This window comes from Kogia breviceps, chromosome 9 (genome assembly GCF_026419965.1).
Source record: "Kogia breviceps isolate mKogBre1 chromosome 9, mKogBre1 haplotype 1, whole genome shotgun sequence".
Lineage (NCBI taxonomy): Eukaryota > Metazoa > Chordata > Mammalia > Artiodactyla > Physeteridae > Kogia > Kogia breviceps.
Genome location: NC_081318.1, coordinates 381,305 through 398,786, shown reverse-complemented (window position 1 = coordinate 398,786; position 17,482 = coordinate 381,305). Strand labels below are relative to the sequence as shown.

The following is a 17,482-nucleotide window of genomic DNA, read 5'->3' as shown; positions in this document are numbered from 1 at the left end:
TGGCCCTCCGGCACCTCCAGGTGCTCCACTCCTGGTCCAGTCCTGGCCTCCAGCTCCCACAGGCTGCTCAGCATGTCCCTGCCCGACCATCCTCTGGCAGGGGACATCAGGGGTCCTGCAGGGCCTGGGAGTGAGAGGTCGAGGGCGCCTGACACGGAAGGACTGAGCACGCAAGGAATGGGGACCCTTGGGGAGGTGGCGTTAGCGGTCAGTGGGAAAGAGTTACTGCAATGGTCTGAAAGCTGAGAAGAGACTGCAAAAATATTTTTAGGCATATGGCATAACATGGAAGAAATGTGTTCACTCGAAGCATGGGAAGGTTGAAATGCCAAACAGTTCTCTTGGCTAAATTTAGCAGAAGTGCTCTTTATTTAAGAACTACAGCAGCAAATATATAATGCAGGAGACGTATGGACTGCTTTGCCTGGTGTGTCCACCCAGCACAGGGTGCCTGCGCGTCACTGACGCCGCTGTCCTTTGGCAGGGTGGCGGGGCAGCAGGCCGGGCGCAGAATCCTATGCGGCGACTGAGTCGCGGGTGGTGGCCATGGAGTGGGGACAGCCCTGGGGTCCTTCTAGATGCATCTGGGAGACTCCCAGTAACAGGGAAAAGGAGACCACCCTGGGCCCGCGAGACTTGTCACGGGTGCTCATTTCTAGCACTTTCCATGTTTTGCCAACTCTCAGCCTCCCTGGGAGATCAGAGAGGCGGGAACACTGGGCAGCGGGTGGGACACTGAGGCAGGGAGGCTGGCCAGGGAGCGCTCTGACCAGAAGCCTCCAGACAGCTGTCGGTGGAGGAAGGAAGTCGGGACACCAGGGCCCACCCGACGGGCTGCAGCAGGAACCACCGGGTCGGGAGAGCCCCCGGGTCTGGGGCATGATGGGTCAGGGGGCCTGGGGCGGGGGCAGGTGACCAGGCAGACGACACCAGGTGGAACGCCGCCCGCCTGAGGCTGAGACCCTGATGCCAGGACAGCATCTTCAGCTCCGGAGACCCGTAGGCTCCCATGATAAGGGTGGGGGCAGTGAGAGGGGCTCGTGGTCTCTGGCTGGGCTGCTCTCCCCGCAGGCTTCAGCAGGCTGGGACAAGGGAAAAGGGGGAGAGGAGCTGCCGGTGTGGCCCTCGTGGGTCTCGGGTTGGCAGGGGGGTCCGGAAAGCCTCTTAATGGGATTAAACCCTTTATCCAAGGATTGAAAGAAAAAAGGCCTAAGACGAAGATGTGCACACCTGAGGCAGGTTTTGCTGGGAGAGGGACACAGACTGGGGAGACCCTGCTTTACGGAAAGCGGGATGCGGTGACGGGGCGCCCCGAGCCGAGCCTGGCTGGCGTCGGGGTTTCACTGCGCCAGGACGCGCAGGCCCGGGCCACCGCCACCCCCCACCCCCATGACTCTGCGGCTTCACAATCACAGCTCCCGCGTCGTCCAAGGGGTCCTCTGGGGTCTTCAAACTCTTTTTTCCTTCACGGGACTCCCATTCCCGACTGCTTTGTCTCTCAATTCCCTCACTGTATGTGGCTTTTGTGGAAGCGAAGTTTCTCCCTTGAATTTAATTAATTTTGAAACCAACAAAGGTTGCACACACGGCGGCACCCAGGGCGGAGTCTGGCAGCACGAGCACAGGAAATCCAATTAAAATCGTAAAACTGGGAAGAAAGAGAGTGGCTGACGAGATGAAGAGTGACGTGGAAGCAGGAGTCCCCGAGGACCGAGGGGCCGCCCCCTCCCTCCACCTGGGGAAGACCCGGCCCGGCCTCGCTCTGGGCAGCTCAGGGCGCTGCGGTTTTCATCTTGCAAGCGACTCCTTAAACAACCGAGAATTCGAAATGTGAGAGCGGTGGAAGCTGCAATCAGGAAGACAATTATTCATCTTGGTCTTGTGCCATTATTTTCTTTGCCTTTGCATATTAAAATATTTTGAGTTTCTAATCCATTAGCAGGGAATGTGCATTCATAATAACTGCAGAATCTCTGAAATGTTTAACTGAGAACAAAAATAGTTCTTCGCACCAGACAGAAAAGCATTAGGAGATGACAGGTGCTCTGTCCTCATGGGCTCTGGGCTGACACGGTTCCCACGATGACGTCCTTTACCACCACCTTGGGCTCTCTGTAACGCGAGGACAGAGTCGGGACGTCGCAGTTCCGGGAAATGTTTACTCGTGGAACAAGCACAAGCTCTGAATAAATGCTGCTGGCAAGGCCTCAGGACGCTGTGTTCTTCGCCCTGACGTGTGTCCTGAGGCCTCGGAGGTACGAACGCTGGGCTGGCTGCCGAGGTAGAAGGGAGGCGTGGGTGATGGAAGGCGGCTGCCGGGGCCCCGCCCCACCCACCCGTACAGAGGTCTGGACACTCTCCAGCCGCTGCCCCCGACCCGCAGGGCCACCTGGGAGGCAGGCGGGATGTGACAGGGTCCCGGCAACCGTGGGGCTGTCATCACCCCTGGTCAGAGTTCAGGGTCTTCAGAACGGGGCCTGGGACGCTTTTCTCTACGGAAACAGCCCTGAAACTGGGCTTAAATTCTACACGAGTTAAGGTCTTATTCTTAGACACCAATAGGACGGCTTCCTGGTTTGGACACATTTAAGTAGCTGAACAGCAGTTTGCTACGAGTCTGGAACCTGAGACCCCCTCACTGTCCCATGAAAACGTGCTCGGACCCTGATCCCACGAGTGGCCTCTGACCCGGCTGTGCACCCGGCCACCGGCAAGCCCGTGGCCAGTGGCATTCACGCCCATCCTCCAGGGAGCGGGGTTGGTGGGCGTGGGGGTGGCGGCCGACGGCAGAGGAGGCTAAACGCTGCCCGAGCCTCGGGCCCAGTGTTGTGGCGGCTTTACCATTTGTGCTGCTGTCATGAGGGCCACGAGGGACCTGCCTCTTGGCCACGCCCACGGGGAGCTGGGCCTTCTCTGTGGGACCCCGCAGAACAAAAGGGGTTCGCGCAGAATGCCCCAGGGGCACAAGTCCACGGGGGGACAATGTCCGGGAAGGGTCAGCACAGCCCTGGCCTGGCTGCCCACCCAGGTGTGTCCCAGGCCCATTGCTGCTGCTTCCACCTGTGTAGGGAGAGCAGGGGGCCCGGGAGCGGCCCCTGAGGAGGGCGTCAAAGGGGCTGGCTCTAGTCAGAATGGCGGGGCCCTTGGCCACGTCACATCATTTCTCTAAACCTCAGTTTCTGCATCTGTAAAGTGGGTTGTCACCCAGACTAAATGAGATGAGGGGTGGGCAAAGGGGAGGGCATTGGTTAACAAGCACAAACCTGCAGTGATAAGATGAATAGGCTCTGTGTCTCACCAAAAGCAAAGGGAGGGGCCTCCCCGGTGGCGCAGTGGTTGAGGATCCGCCTGCCAGTGCAGGGGACACGGGTTCGATCCCCAGGAAGATCCCACGTGCCGCGGAGCAACTAAGCCCGTGCGCCACAACTACTGAAGACCTCGCACCTAGAGCCCGTGCTCCGCAACAAGAGAAGCCACTGCAACGAGAAGCCCACGCACCGCAACGGAGAGTAGCCCCCGGCTTGTCGCAACTAGAGAAAGCCCGCGTGCAGCAACGAAGACCCAGTGCAGCCATAAATAAATAAATAAATAAGTAAATAAATAAAATTTATATATATGTATATAAAAGCAAAGGGAATCTGTGAGGCGATGGACTGAGGAATCATCTCATATTGTATACATGCGAGAACATCACCTCATGTACGTTAAATATATACCACGTCCATCAGTAAGAAGCACACGACGCAGGGCTCAGAGCTGCACCACCACGGTTACCCTCACTGACCACTGGTGACAGGTCACTTGTCATCCAGTTGGAGGGATACTGGCTAAAATACAAGGAACTTCCTTTGCTAGGGTTTACTAATTTGGTAGGAAAAGAATCGGCTTTAAATTGTAACTCTTATAGAAATAGACAAATCAATATGGAAATGCAAAGAAACTAAGAGAGCCAAGACACATGAAAATGAACAAAGTTGGAGAAGTCACATTATCATGTTTCAAAACTCAGTGCAAAGCAACATTTACCAAAAAAGCATTGTACTGGTTTCAAAACAGACAAACAGATCAATGGAATATAACAGAAAATCCAGAGATACACCCACATACATGTGGTCAAACAATATTCCTCATTCTCACGATAAGTCATGAGAGAAAGGAAAGTCTTTTAAACAAGTAACGCTAGAACACCAGAATAAATAAATGGAGAGAAATGTATTTTGACCCCTACCAAACAGCAAACACCAAAATTATTTGAGATCAGAAAAATAACATAAAGCTAAATTTAGAGTTTCTAGAAGAAAACTAGGAGAATATTTTGATGACCATGAAGTAGGCAAATATTTCTTAAAAAGGTTACAAAAAGTATATGAAAAGGATTAACTGGATTTTAACTAATATTAAAAACTTGTTGAGCATTTAGAAAATAGAGAAGGTGGTATACAGACTCGGAGAAAATATATGTGATGTGTACATCTGACAAAGGGTTTTATCTTGAGTATATAAAAAAATCTTACAACTCAATAATAAAAAGAGAAATAACTCAATAAGAAAACAGATTAACATGAATAACAGAAGAAGTAAACAAATGATTTGTATATCTTCACAGAAGAAGATATATGAAAGGCCAACAAATACAAGAAGAGATATTCAGCAATATTAATTTCAGGGAAATGCAAAATAAAAGCACAGTAGATACCACTTCACACTAGAAAGGCTAAAATTCAAAAGACTGTCAATACCAATATCAGAGTTGCTAAAGATCTGGAAAAAATGGCATATATCCAGGATGAGACATAAAACTATACAAAAATTTCTGACAACAGTTTACAGCTGTTGTCATGCACCTAACCCATGACCCAGCAATTTACTCTTTTGATATTTATCCAAGAGAAATAAAAACATATGTCCATAAAAATACATATCCAAAAATATTCATACCAGCTTCATTCATAATTGCCACAATCTTGAAACAATCCAAATGTCCACCAACAGAATAGAGACTCAGCATGTAATATACCCACACAAATACTACTTAGACAAAAAAAATGAACTACAGAAATATGTAACAATATGTATGAATTTCAAAAACATTATGTTCAGCAAAAGAAACTAGAAACAAAAAAGCCTGTAATCTCTGCTTGTGTTTAGATAAATTTCAGTAACAGGCAAAACTAACCTATGGTGATGCAAATCAGACCAGTGGATGCCTTGGCATGAGAGTGAGGTACCGACTAGAAAAGGACACAAGGGAACTTTCTAAAGAAATGCAAATATTCTATATCTTGAATGAGGTATAGCTACATTTGTGTAGACATGTACACTTAAAAAATATACACTTAAGATCTGATGCTTTTCCACCTCCGTGTTCAGTGATGCCATTTTGGTAGCTTGAAATTAGACATGGTGGAAGCACTTACACATGGAAATCAGGAAATTCCACAAATCAAGGCTTCTTTTCCTCAACAGACCACTGCCAAGATCGCTCCCTTCCAAAGTGATTGATGTTGTAACACATAAAAGTCTGAGACTATTGGTATCCAGCCATCACATGGACTGAGCAAAAGAAATCCTATCTATAGCAAGTGAGAGAAGAGAAATAAAGGAGATACTCAAAAGAAAACCAAAGATAAGAGACAGAACAAGATATCCAACAAAATTGGAAGCATATCATCACTGACAGAAAGGGGATGAACAGGGAATTCCAGTTCAATGACTTTCGCTAGCTGCTGTCTTTCTAAACTCACAAAAATACGTCTGAAGACCCAGTAAAGGATGAATTTCAAAAGAATAAAACAATGTTGGCAGAATAAAGTTATCAAATGTCTTTTAAAAAAAAATTGTAACTCAGTGCGGAGAGCAAAGAAAGCCCCTCCGTTACCCAGGAAGAGTGATGGCACGGCCACATCCCTAAGGGCCTCACTTGGGGGCAGGACCCAGGGGTGGCGGAGGCGAGGTGGCATGGGCGGGGCCAGGAGGCGGGCCTCGGCGGCACAGACACGGTCTGCCCGCACCGTGTGGGCTCAGGCGTGGGGCGCAGGCACTCCTCCAGGGCCTCACACCCGTCGTCGGGGAGCGCGTCTGAAACAGCCCGGCTCCCGGCTCCCAAGGCCCTTACCCGTCCACACGGGGTCACAGGGCGAGCGATGGGGGTCGAGGGGAGACACTGACCTGGCTTTCCGGTGGCAAACAAATCAGACCCCACCACGGGGCGCGGCCGGGCGCGGGTGCCGGGCTGAGGGTGCTCACCGCGTACAGGACCGCATTCCCGGAGAAAGGCTCTCCTCACGCCACGCCTGCCCCACGCCGGGTCCCCGCCACGGCCCGAGAGAGGCGCCAGCGGCCCGCCGAGCCTGGGCAGCCCACACCGGCGACACGGGCTCTAAGTCTGCAGAGGTGCTCCAAGTTTGCCTCCATCCCCGCTGCCGGCTCGGGGCTAAGAGAGCAACGCATGGCTTCTCGACAGCCCACGGGTGGCAGCACCTTACAGGGAGCAAAGAGACCCTCACGGCAGAAGGGACACTGGCTAAGCTCAGCTCGGCAGGCAGAGCCACTCTCGGTGTCACCTTCCAGCTACGCCACGGCAGGTGGAGAAAACCAGCCTTTCCCAGCTCCAAGATTAGGGAACCAGCGCGTAATTCCAGAGGCCGGGCGGCTGAACGGAAACCAGGGACCTGGCGGGATTTGGCCGGAAGCGGAAGCACACCCGAGTGAGGCCTGGAGCAGCAAATGGTCGCGGTTTACCAGGCACCTCGGAAAAACGACCAGAAAGGGAGGCCCACGCAGCCCTTACCTCGCTCTCATCCTCGGGGTCGTCGTAGCCGCACGCGTCCATGAAGTCCGGGAACGTCTCTGACCACCCGTCACTGGTGCAGTTCTTGCTTATGTTTCCTGGAAGGTGAAGGCCAGGTGTCTGATCTGCGCAGCAGCGCTGGCCCGGGGGGCCAGGGCCCCCGCCTGCACCTTGGCCGGCTTGAGAGGCTCCCGCTCCCTCGCGGCCGGCGAGGGGCCCGGGCCTGAACCCGGGGCCGCTGCTGCTCAGGGTGCGACCCCCTCCTTGGCCTCCTCACCCACGAGGCCTGGGCGGCGGCCCCTGCAGCCCCGGGGCCTCGGCGGCTGGAGGGAGTGGACTCTGCGCCAAAGCACGGGCGCGGTTACCATGGGATAGAGGTGCAGGTGTGTTCTGTTCACTACTGAGCGGGCGGGAGCGGGGCGGAAGCGAACGGGCTGTTCTGTCCAGTGAGAGGCGTCGTGGGCGGACCCTGGCGGTCCTGCCCTGCTCTGCCCTGCGCTTTCCCGGGCCAGTCCTGTGCTCCCCTGCGCCAGTCCTCACCTCGCTGCCCCGAGGCACAGGGACCAGAGCAGCCAGGCCAGGCACCGCTGGCCACTGTGGTTGCAGGAAAGACCGGGGACGTCAGATTTGCGTGGCATGAAATAAAGGCAGCTTTGCTCTTACAACCCCACTGTTTGCTCCTAAGAACCTAACTTGCACGTCAGACTCAGCAATGCAGGGTCCCCTGCACAGGAAGAGGCGTCTTGAGCAGATGACACACAGGGCGGTGAGGGGAAGGGGGTGGACCTGCTGGGTGGGCTTTGGGAGCTCGGACCCAGGCTGGCGCGGTGGCCCTGCCGTCTCTGCTTCCTGCTGGGACCACAGGCCCTGGGCTTTCAGAATAGCGCACGTTCCCTCACACCATCTCTTTTGGTTTGCACACTTGGTGGCACCACTGTTCCCATTTGATAGATGGAAAAGTGAGGCTCTGAGGGTAACAACTGAGCTCTGTGATTAAAAATCCCTCATTTCTTCTACCCCAGGGCGGCCCACCTGTCCACCTGCTCTGACTGATGCCTCAGGTGAGACCAAGAACACAGTGTGCGTGCACCCTGGGGAAGAGGTGAGCATCAGCCGCTCTGCTCCCTGTGGGGAGAGCCCGGGGCGTCCAGGCCCCAGCCCACTGGAGAGGGAGTGGGTTGGGTCGGCTTCAGCAAAGCCCCAGGAAAACATCACCTGGGCTCTCCCGGCCCAGCCTCACTCCGACACCACCATCCCCTGGGTTCTCTGATTCCAGACCCGAAACCTCCCGCTCCAGCTCCCGGGGGGCCGGCGGGCGGCTCGGACACGGGCACTGCAGTGCAGTGGGCAAGACAGAGCCCTGAAAGGGGCAAGGCTGCTGAGGTCTGGCTCCCCTGCCACACCTTACAGAAGGGAGACTGAGGCCCACAGAAGAGAATGACCTGCCCGTCAGAGCCGGGAACGAGAAAGAACAAGAACCACCGTGGCGTCGGCAGCGTTAGGGCTCGCCGGCTCCTCCCGGCTCTTCCGTATTTAACTCATGCGATACGGACAGCTACGTGAGGAGGCCCTTTGATGATCCCATTGTACAGATGAGAAGCCTGAGGCTTAAAGAAGCGGAGTCACCCGCCCAAAGCTACGCAGATTACAAGCGAGGTGCCCGTTCCAGAACTGGGCAGTCAGCTCCTCACCTGCACAGCACACCTGCTACCTACCTGCTCTTGGGACCTGTTCCCTAAGCTCTGTGGAAGGGCAGGGAGTGCTGAGCTGGCCACTCCTCACTTATTACATGGCAAACACTGAAGGAGATGTTTAAAGAAACCTCGTCCTATGAAGTCGAGACGCCCCAGGGTTGTCACTTGCCCGGCTTCACACTCCTCAGTGAAACCGTAGGCAAGAGCGGAAGGCGGGCTTCCAGGAACTGCCTGAGACGGTAAAGCAAAGAGAGGGGCTGGGGAGGTGAGGGAGGGGTGAGGGAGGTGATGGAGGGGGCAGGGAGGTGAGATGAGAGAGGGGCAGGGAGGTGAGGGACGGGTCATGGAGGTGATGGAGGGGTCAGGGAGGTGAGATGAGAGAGGGGCAGGGAGGTGAGGGACGGGTCATGGAGGTGATGGAGGGGTCATGGAGGTGATGGAGGGGTCATGGAGGTGATGGAGGGGTCAGGAAGGTGAGGGAGGGGTCAGGGAGGTGAGGGAGGGGTCAGGGAGGTGATGGAGGGGTGAGGGAGGTGAGGGACGGGTCATGGAGGTGAGAGAGGGACCTGAGAACAAAAGTGGGGCACAGGTTAGGACTCAGAAGTCTGGTCCCCTGTTGTGAGGACCCCCGCAATCTCCATGCCTCTCCCCACCGTGGCCCCCGTTTAGCTGCAGTGTTAGGCCTCGGCGCAGCGGTGCAGGTGGCCCCACCCCAGCTCCCTAAAGCTGACTGCACACTCCTGTCCTCGGACCTGAGGTGCATGTTTGAGTGTGACTGTCCTGAAAAGGCCACAGTCACACGTCTGGCCCTGAGCACGGCCACCTGGGCTCAGACCCTGTCAGGAGGGTCCTGGCTCGAGCCGAGGCAGGAGTGATGGGTGGGCTCCAGGTTGCGGGCGGCCCACCGGATGTACTCCCGTTGCAGGCCGTTTCAGGCTCCGAGTCAGGGGCGGGCCAGGGCCCTCGCAGCCCTCTGGGGACTGGCCAGGTGGCTTCTGGAGAGGTGGGGGCAGAATTCAGAACTGGGCTGCCTGGCCGAGGGCACGGGCTCCTGGCCCTGTCGTTGTTGGACGCAGAGCATAGGCGCCTTCTCCCCAGCTGAGAGAACACTAATAACTTGAAGGCATCCACGATGCCCTAAGGTTCCAACTCGACAGAATAAATCTCCGAGTCCTGGAACCTGGCCCTCCTCCACCTGATGGCTTGATACTGTCCCTTGCAAAGACCTGCTCTCGGAACTGTGCCCAGGCCCCCGGCTCTCCCCTCCCAGAGAGGTAGAGTCTCCCACCCACCTGTTCACATCCCCTTTCCTAGCCCGGCTCAGGGGGACCTCACGTGGCCCCCAGGGCTCACCCGCATGGGGACAGCAGAGCAATGTGCTGGCTGCATGACAACATGCACCGACGTGTGGAGAGACCCCCAATTTCCCACCTACAACTTTTTATAAAAAACGGGTCTATTTCTCGAACATCTGGGTTTCCAGGGCCTGTGTGCAGAGCAAGCCCCGGAAGGAGGGGGCGGCCCATCCCGGTCAGCACCTGCTGAGGCTGGAAGCTCTGCGACTGCAGGTGTTCAGGTGACAGGGGGCCGGATCAAGGGTGGGGCTGAGAACCCAGAGAGTCGGTCCAGGAAAGGAGATGATTCCTGTGAAGGAGAAAGCGCGTTCCCGGCCGGGAAGGGACACCCTGGAGGGCGCTCTCTGAGGGTTTCGAGTGCCCACGTGCGGCAGGTGTTTCTATTCTCTCCCCGCCTGGTGCCGCGGCCCCTCGTCTGCGCTGGGCGCCTGTGTGTCTGGCTCCTGCCCAGGGTCTCCTGTCCGTCCCACCGTGTGTGCTGGAGGGTGGACGACCTGGCAGGAAGCCTTCTGTGCTTCCAGTCCGTAAGGCCAGCTCAGCACAGCTGCTCCCTGACTCACTGGGCCAAGGAAACCGACGCCCTGCTTCTTGTGCCTTCATGGAGAAGCCGGCCCCTCGTGTGCACCCCCCGCAAAGCTCAGAAACAACACAGATGACGGTACCTGGTTTGCTATAAAAATTGCTGAACAGTTTTGGACAGGGCACCGTGACAGTCTCGCCGACGTCCGCGGGGAGCCAGCACGTGATGTTGTCCCAGACGCCGCTGCAGGCTGGAGGGGAGACAGGGGTGAGCGAGGTCCTCTGCCCAGCACAAGGGCAGCACCCTCAGGCCACGCGTGGGGTGCGCAGGGTGGTGGGACCGCATCTGCTCAGAAGCTTCTCAGATAGAAAGCCTGTTAAGTAGGTAATTATCCTGCAAATTATTCTTCTGTGAAACTCGCACCACGATAGTCTTGAGAATATACTTGGCATGGGGTCATTGTAATCAGCTTTGGAGGAATAAGCAGATCTGTGGTAGAACGTTTCTGAGGAAGCCAGCATGCGTTGCGCACTTTTGAATTGTAGTAGAATCATTACTTTTTCCTGTTGAAGTGCTTCCCCCACCACCCCCCATGTGATAAAATGGGCAACACTGGGTATTGTGTAAGTCTTAGAGGTAAGGGTCCCCTAGATGCACATACACTTGTCTGTTTCTGGGTTCTGACTTCAAGGACAATTTGCAACTTTAAATATTTGAAAAGATTTAGTTGATTTCAGCAGTCAAGATGACATATTAGCAGTGAAATCTTAGGTAACCCTCATGGAGTTATCAAACCTTAATTTGTATAATGTTATAGCTTCAAACACTTTTCAGATCTCTCAGTTGGTTTAATAACCATCCCACGACAGTAATTCATACCAACACTGTATTAATCATCTCACTGGCAAAGAGCACTGAGGTTTGAATGGTCCAGGGGCCTCTCAACGTTAAACAGATGGTAAATGAATCCACGCTTGAACCCAGGAATTTTTTATTACAAGTCCAAGGTGTTTCTACTATATTTTGTGGCCTCTAAACTTTTATACTTCATTTAAGCTTCAGTACTGGAGGAGCGGGGTGCTAGCCTCAATTCAAACAAAGAAAGAAACAACAGTTCTGCTCTCTGACACGCCACCCACACCTGTATGTTAACTGTGCAAACACATCAATGGAGTTATGCATTTGTTGTTGTTGTTGCGCTGTGCGGGCCTCTCACTGTTGTGGCCTCTCCCGTCGCGGAGCACAGGCTCCGGACGTGCAGGCTCAGCAGCCACGGCTCACGGGACCAGCCGCTCCGCGGCACGTGGGATCTTCCCGGACCGGGGCTCGAACCCGTGTCCCCTGCATCGGCAGGCGGACTCTCAACCGCTGCGCCACCAGGGAAGTCCAAGTTATGCATTTTTGGTTTGACCACGGGAATGTTTTACTTCTAAGAACACAGGTAATGAAAAGTTGGCTACAAACCAAGTTTTGCAAAAAAAAAAAAAGATGAAAATAGGGACTTCCCTGGCGGTCCAGTGGTTAAGACTCCGCGCTTCCACTGCAGGGGGATTGGGTTCAATCCCTGGCTGGGGAGCTAAGATCCCGCACGCCGCGTGGTGCGGCTAAAAAAACAAACAAAGAAAACCCTTAAAAAAGATGAAAATACTTTCTAAAGGCTTTTAAAAATAAGATGAAACTACCGAAGATTGAGTACATAAATTCATACTATATTAACATCCTTACATATTTAAAGAAAATGTTGCTTTTTGAAAAATTACTTAGAACGCATCATCAAGGACAAAGACGTCGCTAGAAACAAACCTCCAGCCCGGTGGGCAGTGCAGCCTGCAGGCCTGGGATGAGCAGCATGTGCCTGTGCCACGAGGGCAAGAGACAGACAGCTGGGGACGTGTGAGCTTCTCCCTCCGTTTCCCAAATCTCGTGAAAATGGCAGTTGAGAAATTTGAAACGGCAGTCCCTAGAGATGTCATAAAACTGAAGACAGACAGCATGCATGTGCGTTAAAGAGTCAGGCAGAGCAAAGGGGGCAGGAGCCCAGCCCGCAGGAGGTGAGCGATGGGGGCGCCCTTAAAGGGCACAGGCGGCCTACGTTTGGGAGAATCACGTCGAGTTTGAATTCTGAACTCTGAGAACTCCAGACTTCCCTGCCCTGCTGGGTGTTTCTGGAAGCTCTGTTGGAGGAGCACCCGGGAGCCCCGGACCAACCAGGCCGCCTGGCACGGGATGGAGGGCGCAGGAGCGGCTCCGAGAACAGCACTCGGTGACCACCCTGTGTACTAGATCATCGCGAGAGTGTCTTGCCATTGTTGTGCTACAAAGTTTGATGCTAATCATTGATAGAGACGTGGAAAACTAACCTATAGTTCCAGGAATAACATAGAGCTACGCCAGAAAGGAGACTGGGACTGTTACAGGGTCAACTGTGATCACGATAACGTAAACCACGACCATGATGGGACTCTGCGGGCGGGGCGGGGGCTGGGCAGCTTGGAGAAAGGGGAGAGGGCCGACGGGCTGAGGTCACTCCCAACAGAGTTCAGCTGCAGCTAAGACCCACTGGGGAGAAAAGGCTTGTTTGAAAAGTGGTGAATAGTCTAGGCTGCGTGAGAAAAAGTGTCGTGGGTGAGGCAAGAAGGGTCTGCGTGAGAATTTATTTTTGTTACGTTCTGGTAGCAACCTAGATATCTGAGACGGTGATAATAAAATCAAGGCTCAGTCTGAAAAGAGGAAAATTTTGTTCACATCAATAGACTGAAAAGTTACTTGACGACATTCAGCAGCCATTCCTAATTTTTGAAAGCTCAAAATAGAGTAATGTAATACTGAGACTGCCTTAACATAGCAAAGACCATTTGTTTCAAGGAGTAGCTGTTATTAGAAATGGTTAAGCACAGTGTACAACCCAAACCAGGAACCTACCGGGCACTTGCTGTCACCATCAGGCTTCAACGATATATTAGCGCTTTAGCTAAAACGACAGATAAAGTGAACTAAACAGATTCGCTAAAATAAAGAAGAGAAAAAAATCCTAGAACTGCACTTTGCAATGTGGCTACCACATGTGGCCGTTTAAGTTTAAGCCTAAATCCACTGAAATTAAATGCCATTGAAAATTCAGCTCCTCAGCTGCAGTGGCCATACTTCTAATGACCAGTAGCCACATGTGGCCGGTGGCTCTCATCTCACAGCTCAGACACACATTTCCATCATCCCAGGACAGCGTCACCCTCGAGCTGTAGCTAAAATGAGCAAAAAATAAAACTAAAAAGCCACTCTTAACAAACTATCAAGAAACAAAGCAAAGAGAGAAAATAACAAACCCATCATTACTGTACATAAACTATTGCTGGGGGCAAATTAGCCCAAACAGAAGCAACTTTCTTCAAGTCATGGTTTTTCAGCTAAAAATGGCCATATAAATTACCTGAAATATTTTATGAATAAATTATAAATGAGAATGAGAAATTTTTGGTAAAAATTTATTTGTCACTTATCACACAAATCTTCTCTGTCTTTCAAAACCCAAAACAAGGAGGAGGAGGTCTCTTATCCAAAGTGGGGGTCAGTGGCTTGGGGAACTGAAAAGCACAGTAGATGCTTTTTAAATGCCTTAAATATCTTCCATTAATTGAAACACAAAGTGTGTTTCTATTACTTAAACGTAGAACACACAGCCAAAGCCTTTCCTTTGCGTGTGGGCTTGTTGACTGGGCTCCTCTTTGCTTTTCTTGCGTAAATCATACTCTGACCTGTGTCGGTGATTTCCAACTTCAGAGCACTGAAAGTGGGCTGACTTAGGCTCCCGCAGAGCTAGGTTTCCACACTCCATCCTAGCCGGCATTCTCACCTCCAACCCTACGGCTGCTTAGCAACTCACTTTTTTAGTTTTTCCAAAGCACACAAATTGGTTTTCCCAGAAACGAGTGCTTTTTCTGTACTCCTCAGCTTCCATACTGTTTAATTTAGCAGTTGGGTGAGTAACAGACTTGGGAGGCAATGACACGTTGTAAACTTGGCAAAGTGTCCCAGAAGCTGCAGAGAGGAGGTGGCAGAGGAGCCCCGACCAGGGCCTGACCGAGGTGCCTCTGTGAACCAACCGCCAGGCTTCGCAGGAAAAGAGCGCATAGGAGCCCAGCGTAAACCGGCGGTGGTGGCTTCCTAAGTGCCTCTTGGGAAGGCAGCTTAGTCCCCTGAAAGGAACATTCTAGATCAAGACGTTCAGAAAAACTGGGCTTACGCACGATGCAGTCTCCAGACCTTTCTTAAACTTCACGGCAACTTGAATGGAACATACTCGGGACATGGAGGAGCTGTGCTCAGGAAAGGCTGCTAATAGAACACGTGCCTGTCAATATTCTGGAACTCAGAGGAGACAGCTGCAGTTCACCTGGCCCGACGCGGTCTTATGAAGTGGGAGGAACCGACCACCCCGGAAAAGAAACTTGTACCCGAAAAACCAACTCTCTCTCCAAAATATCCCCGGGCAAGTCATACTCTCACAGACGATGGCACACGTGTTGTTTTGAGTCCCGGGTTTATTTTCTCATTATTTCAATGATATAAACAGCAATTCACTTTCAAGAAAATCAGGTGAGTCTCACTGCTTAGGTGTTACACTTTGTCTAGAGCAGAGCTTTTACAAACACTGAGTTTCCTGCTCATGGGTTCGCAGAGCGAGGTTGGGGCCAGAACCCGTCTTGCTGTCACCGCCCTCTCCCTGGAAGACCACTGTCCCCACTGGCCCTCCGTGACCTCCTGGGACCTGGGGAGACGTGCTCCTACCACTCCAGTCTTCCACGTTCAAGGTGTCTTATGATGAAAGCCCTGGACGCAGAGCCAGAGGCGTGAACCGAGTCCAGGTGCGCAAGCAGACGAAGGACGGCTCTGAGCACTCGTCCAGCGAACGCAGGGCTGATGTCTCAGGTGAGGCTGTGACCACGACTGACGCGGTCTCCCGCCCTCTCTGGGTGAGGTTCCTGGGGCATCCCCAGCAGCGGCCGTGCTCCAATCTGTCCACATTTTTACCAAGAGACAAATCCAGTCCCCTGCCAACACCAACGCACAGAGAGAGAGACAGCATAGCAGTGGGACAGCGGAGGTACCCAGGCAGGCTTGACTCTCGACGGTGGACACGGTGTGACGGAGGCGCTTCCCACCGCGACCAGGAGCTCCAGGGAGGGGTCTCCGCTCCTGCGGCCCGGCCTGCGAGGAGAGGGTGGGCGGACCAGCACCCGGGCATCCAGCGGCGGGAGGCCTCATCCCCTGGGTCACCTTGCTCAAGACGGGGCGTGGGGCAAGTGCTGCAGACGCAGGGGCATGGGGAAAGGAAAAGGAGAAATAAAACTGTTTCTGGCACTAATGTATGAGGCCAGGCAACAGCTAACATTACCAATAACACCTTCCATTCAAAAGTTTAGTTTAAATTTGAAGTCGTAAGTGGCAAAGCTTCTTCCAGAATCAGAAGCTGCAGGGAAGCCCAGGAAGTGCTCTCGGGCTCCGAGGCCAGAGCCGTGCTGGTCATTGGATCCCCAGCCCGCAGACAGCAGGTGCTGACCCGGGCCATCCGTCCTCCTCTGTGATGCGCTGGGGGGACCTCATCGCCGGGCGGGTAAACACCCCTCAAGCCGCAGCTCCTGGGGTGGAGGTCTCACCATCCCACTTCCTGTGCCCCCGGTGATGAAGCCGGAGCCCCAGGGAAGCCCAGCCCAGTCCCGTCAGAGGACGTTCAACCGCCTGGCCGTGGCGGACACAGCGCTGGTCACCGTTTACTTGTTTCCAGGTGCTTCTGTGCCTCAGCCACGCCTGTGTCTGTGACCAGCTGAGAACAGGCGCGGCGAGGTGGGCACAAGCGCCCGTCACCTCCTCTCCCGTCTTCTGGTTCTGACCCCGCGGGGCAGGCGGCCGAGTGCGGTGTCAGCGTGAAGACGACACAAGGGGAGACGGCGAGGGACACTGAAGAGCAGCTGCTACTCGACGGCGGGAAGAGCCCCGCAGAGGCCTCAGTCTGGGGTCAGCTCAGCTCGACTGGCCTCCCCCACCTCGACGAGCACACCCTCCAGGCCAAGTCCCTTCGGTACGGAGATTTTTATTTGCTTTTTATTTTTATAACCTTGCTCGAGGGAAAGTGGAGAAATGGCACTTCTTGTTCCCTGGTCCCTCCCTATATAGAATTTGCCGTGACCGGAACGACGCAGTCTCCAAGGCTCACCTGACCGGAGACACCACGTGTGCCCCGTGGACGATCCCGTCAGAGGGCAGGTCAGTGTCCCTCAGCCCAGGCTGGTGACGGGGCAGCCAAGCAGCAGTGGACGGCGTGCCCGGGTCCTTCCTGCACGCCCCCGGGGCCCGCTGTTAGTACCCACAGCCAGGGTTCCGGTCTGATTCTCCCGGACAGCATTTCTCGGTTTTTAAGATTTTTGGAGGTTCCAGAGTGTACCCAGCTAGGGCCGAGACCCAGAGTCCTGGGGTGCAGGCGCTAGACAGGACCTCGAGGATTACGAGTGCGGGTGCTGGCGGGGCCCCAGAGCAGCAGCCCCTGGCGACTCGTTAGAAAGTTCCCGTGCCCCAGCCCAGGCCATTGCGCCAGAGACCCAGGCTGACCCTCCTCCCTGAGGTGGTGCTGAACCGCTCAGGGGCTCACGGCAGCCACGCCCCACCTGGCACGGGAAGGAGGGTGGGCTCGGAGCCCATAGCTCGCCAGGCCACAGCCCCGACCTCGCTAAGCCTGGCTTCCTCCCGTGCGGGGCGGGTGAGTGCTGGTGAGCCAACCGGGCGGCTCATCGGGGGCCTGCTTGGGACAGGGAGGCCTGGCCGGCCGGCGGGGTGTCTCCTGGTCTCACGCCGCCGCCGAGGCCCGGGTGTCCCTGGACGCTCCACCCGACGGCGCCCAGCACCCCCGCAGACCCAGAAGGCAGTGCCGCTGACCGGCGCATCCCACGCGCCCACTGAGGAGCGCACTGCTCCCGGGGCGAGCGGTCACAGCAGCAGCGGGCCGGGTCCCGCCCTCATGAGCTCATTGCACCCCCCGAACTCGCAGGCCTGGCGTGTCCCCGGTCTCATCGCACAGACGGGTAAACGAGGCATTGAACGGAGGTTGGCTGAGCTGCCGGAGGCTCCCCAG

At 54.5% G+C, this 17,482-nt stretch overlaps 1 protein-coding gene across 1 annotated transcript in view; it reads right to left on the bottom strand.

The window, feature by feature from the left end:
• Nucleotides 1-17,482, bottom strand: part of VIPR2 (vasoactive intestinal peptide receptor 2) — a 63,170-nt gene that overhangs the window by 30,289 nt on the left and 15,399 nt on the right. Inside the window, exons 3-4 of the mRNA XM_059074663.2 lie at nt 10,502-10,609; nt 6,791-6,888 (exon numbers count right to left, since the gene is read on the bottom strand). Coding sequence (XP_058930646.1) covers nt 6,791-6,888; nt 10,502-10,609 — 206 coding nt within the window. The remainder of the gene's footprint in view (nt 1-6,790; nt 6,889-10,501; nt 10,610-17,482) is intronic.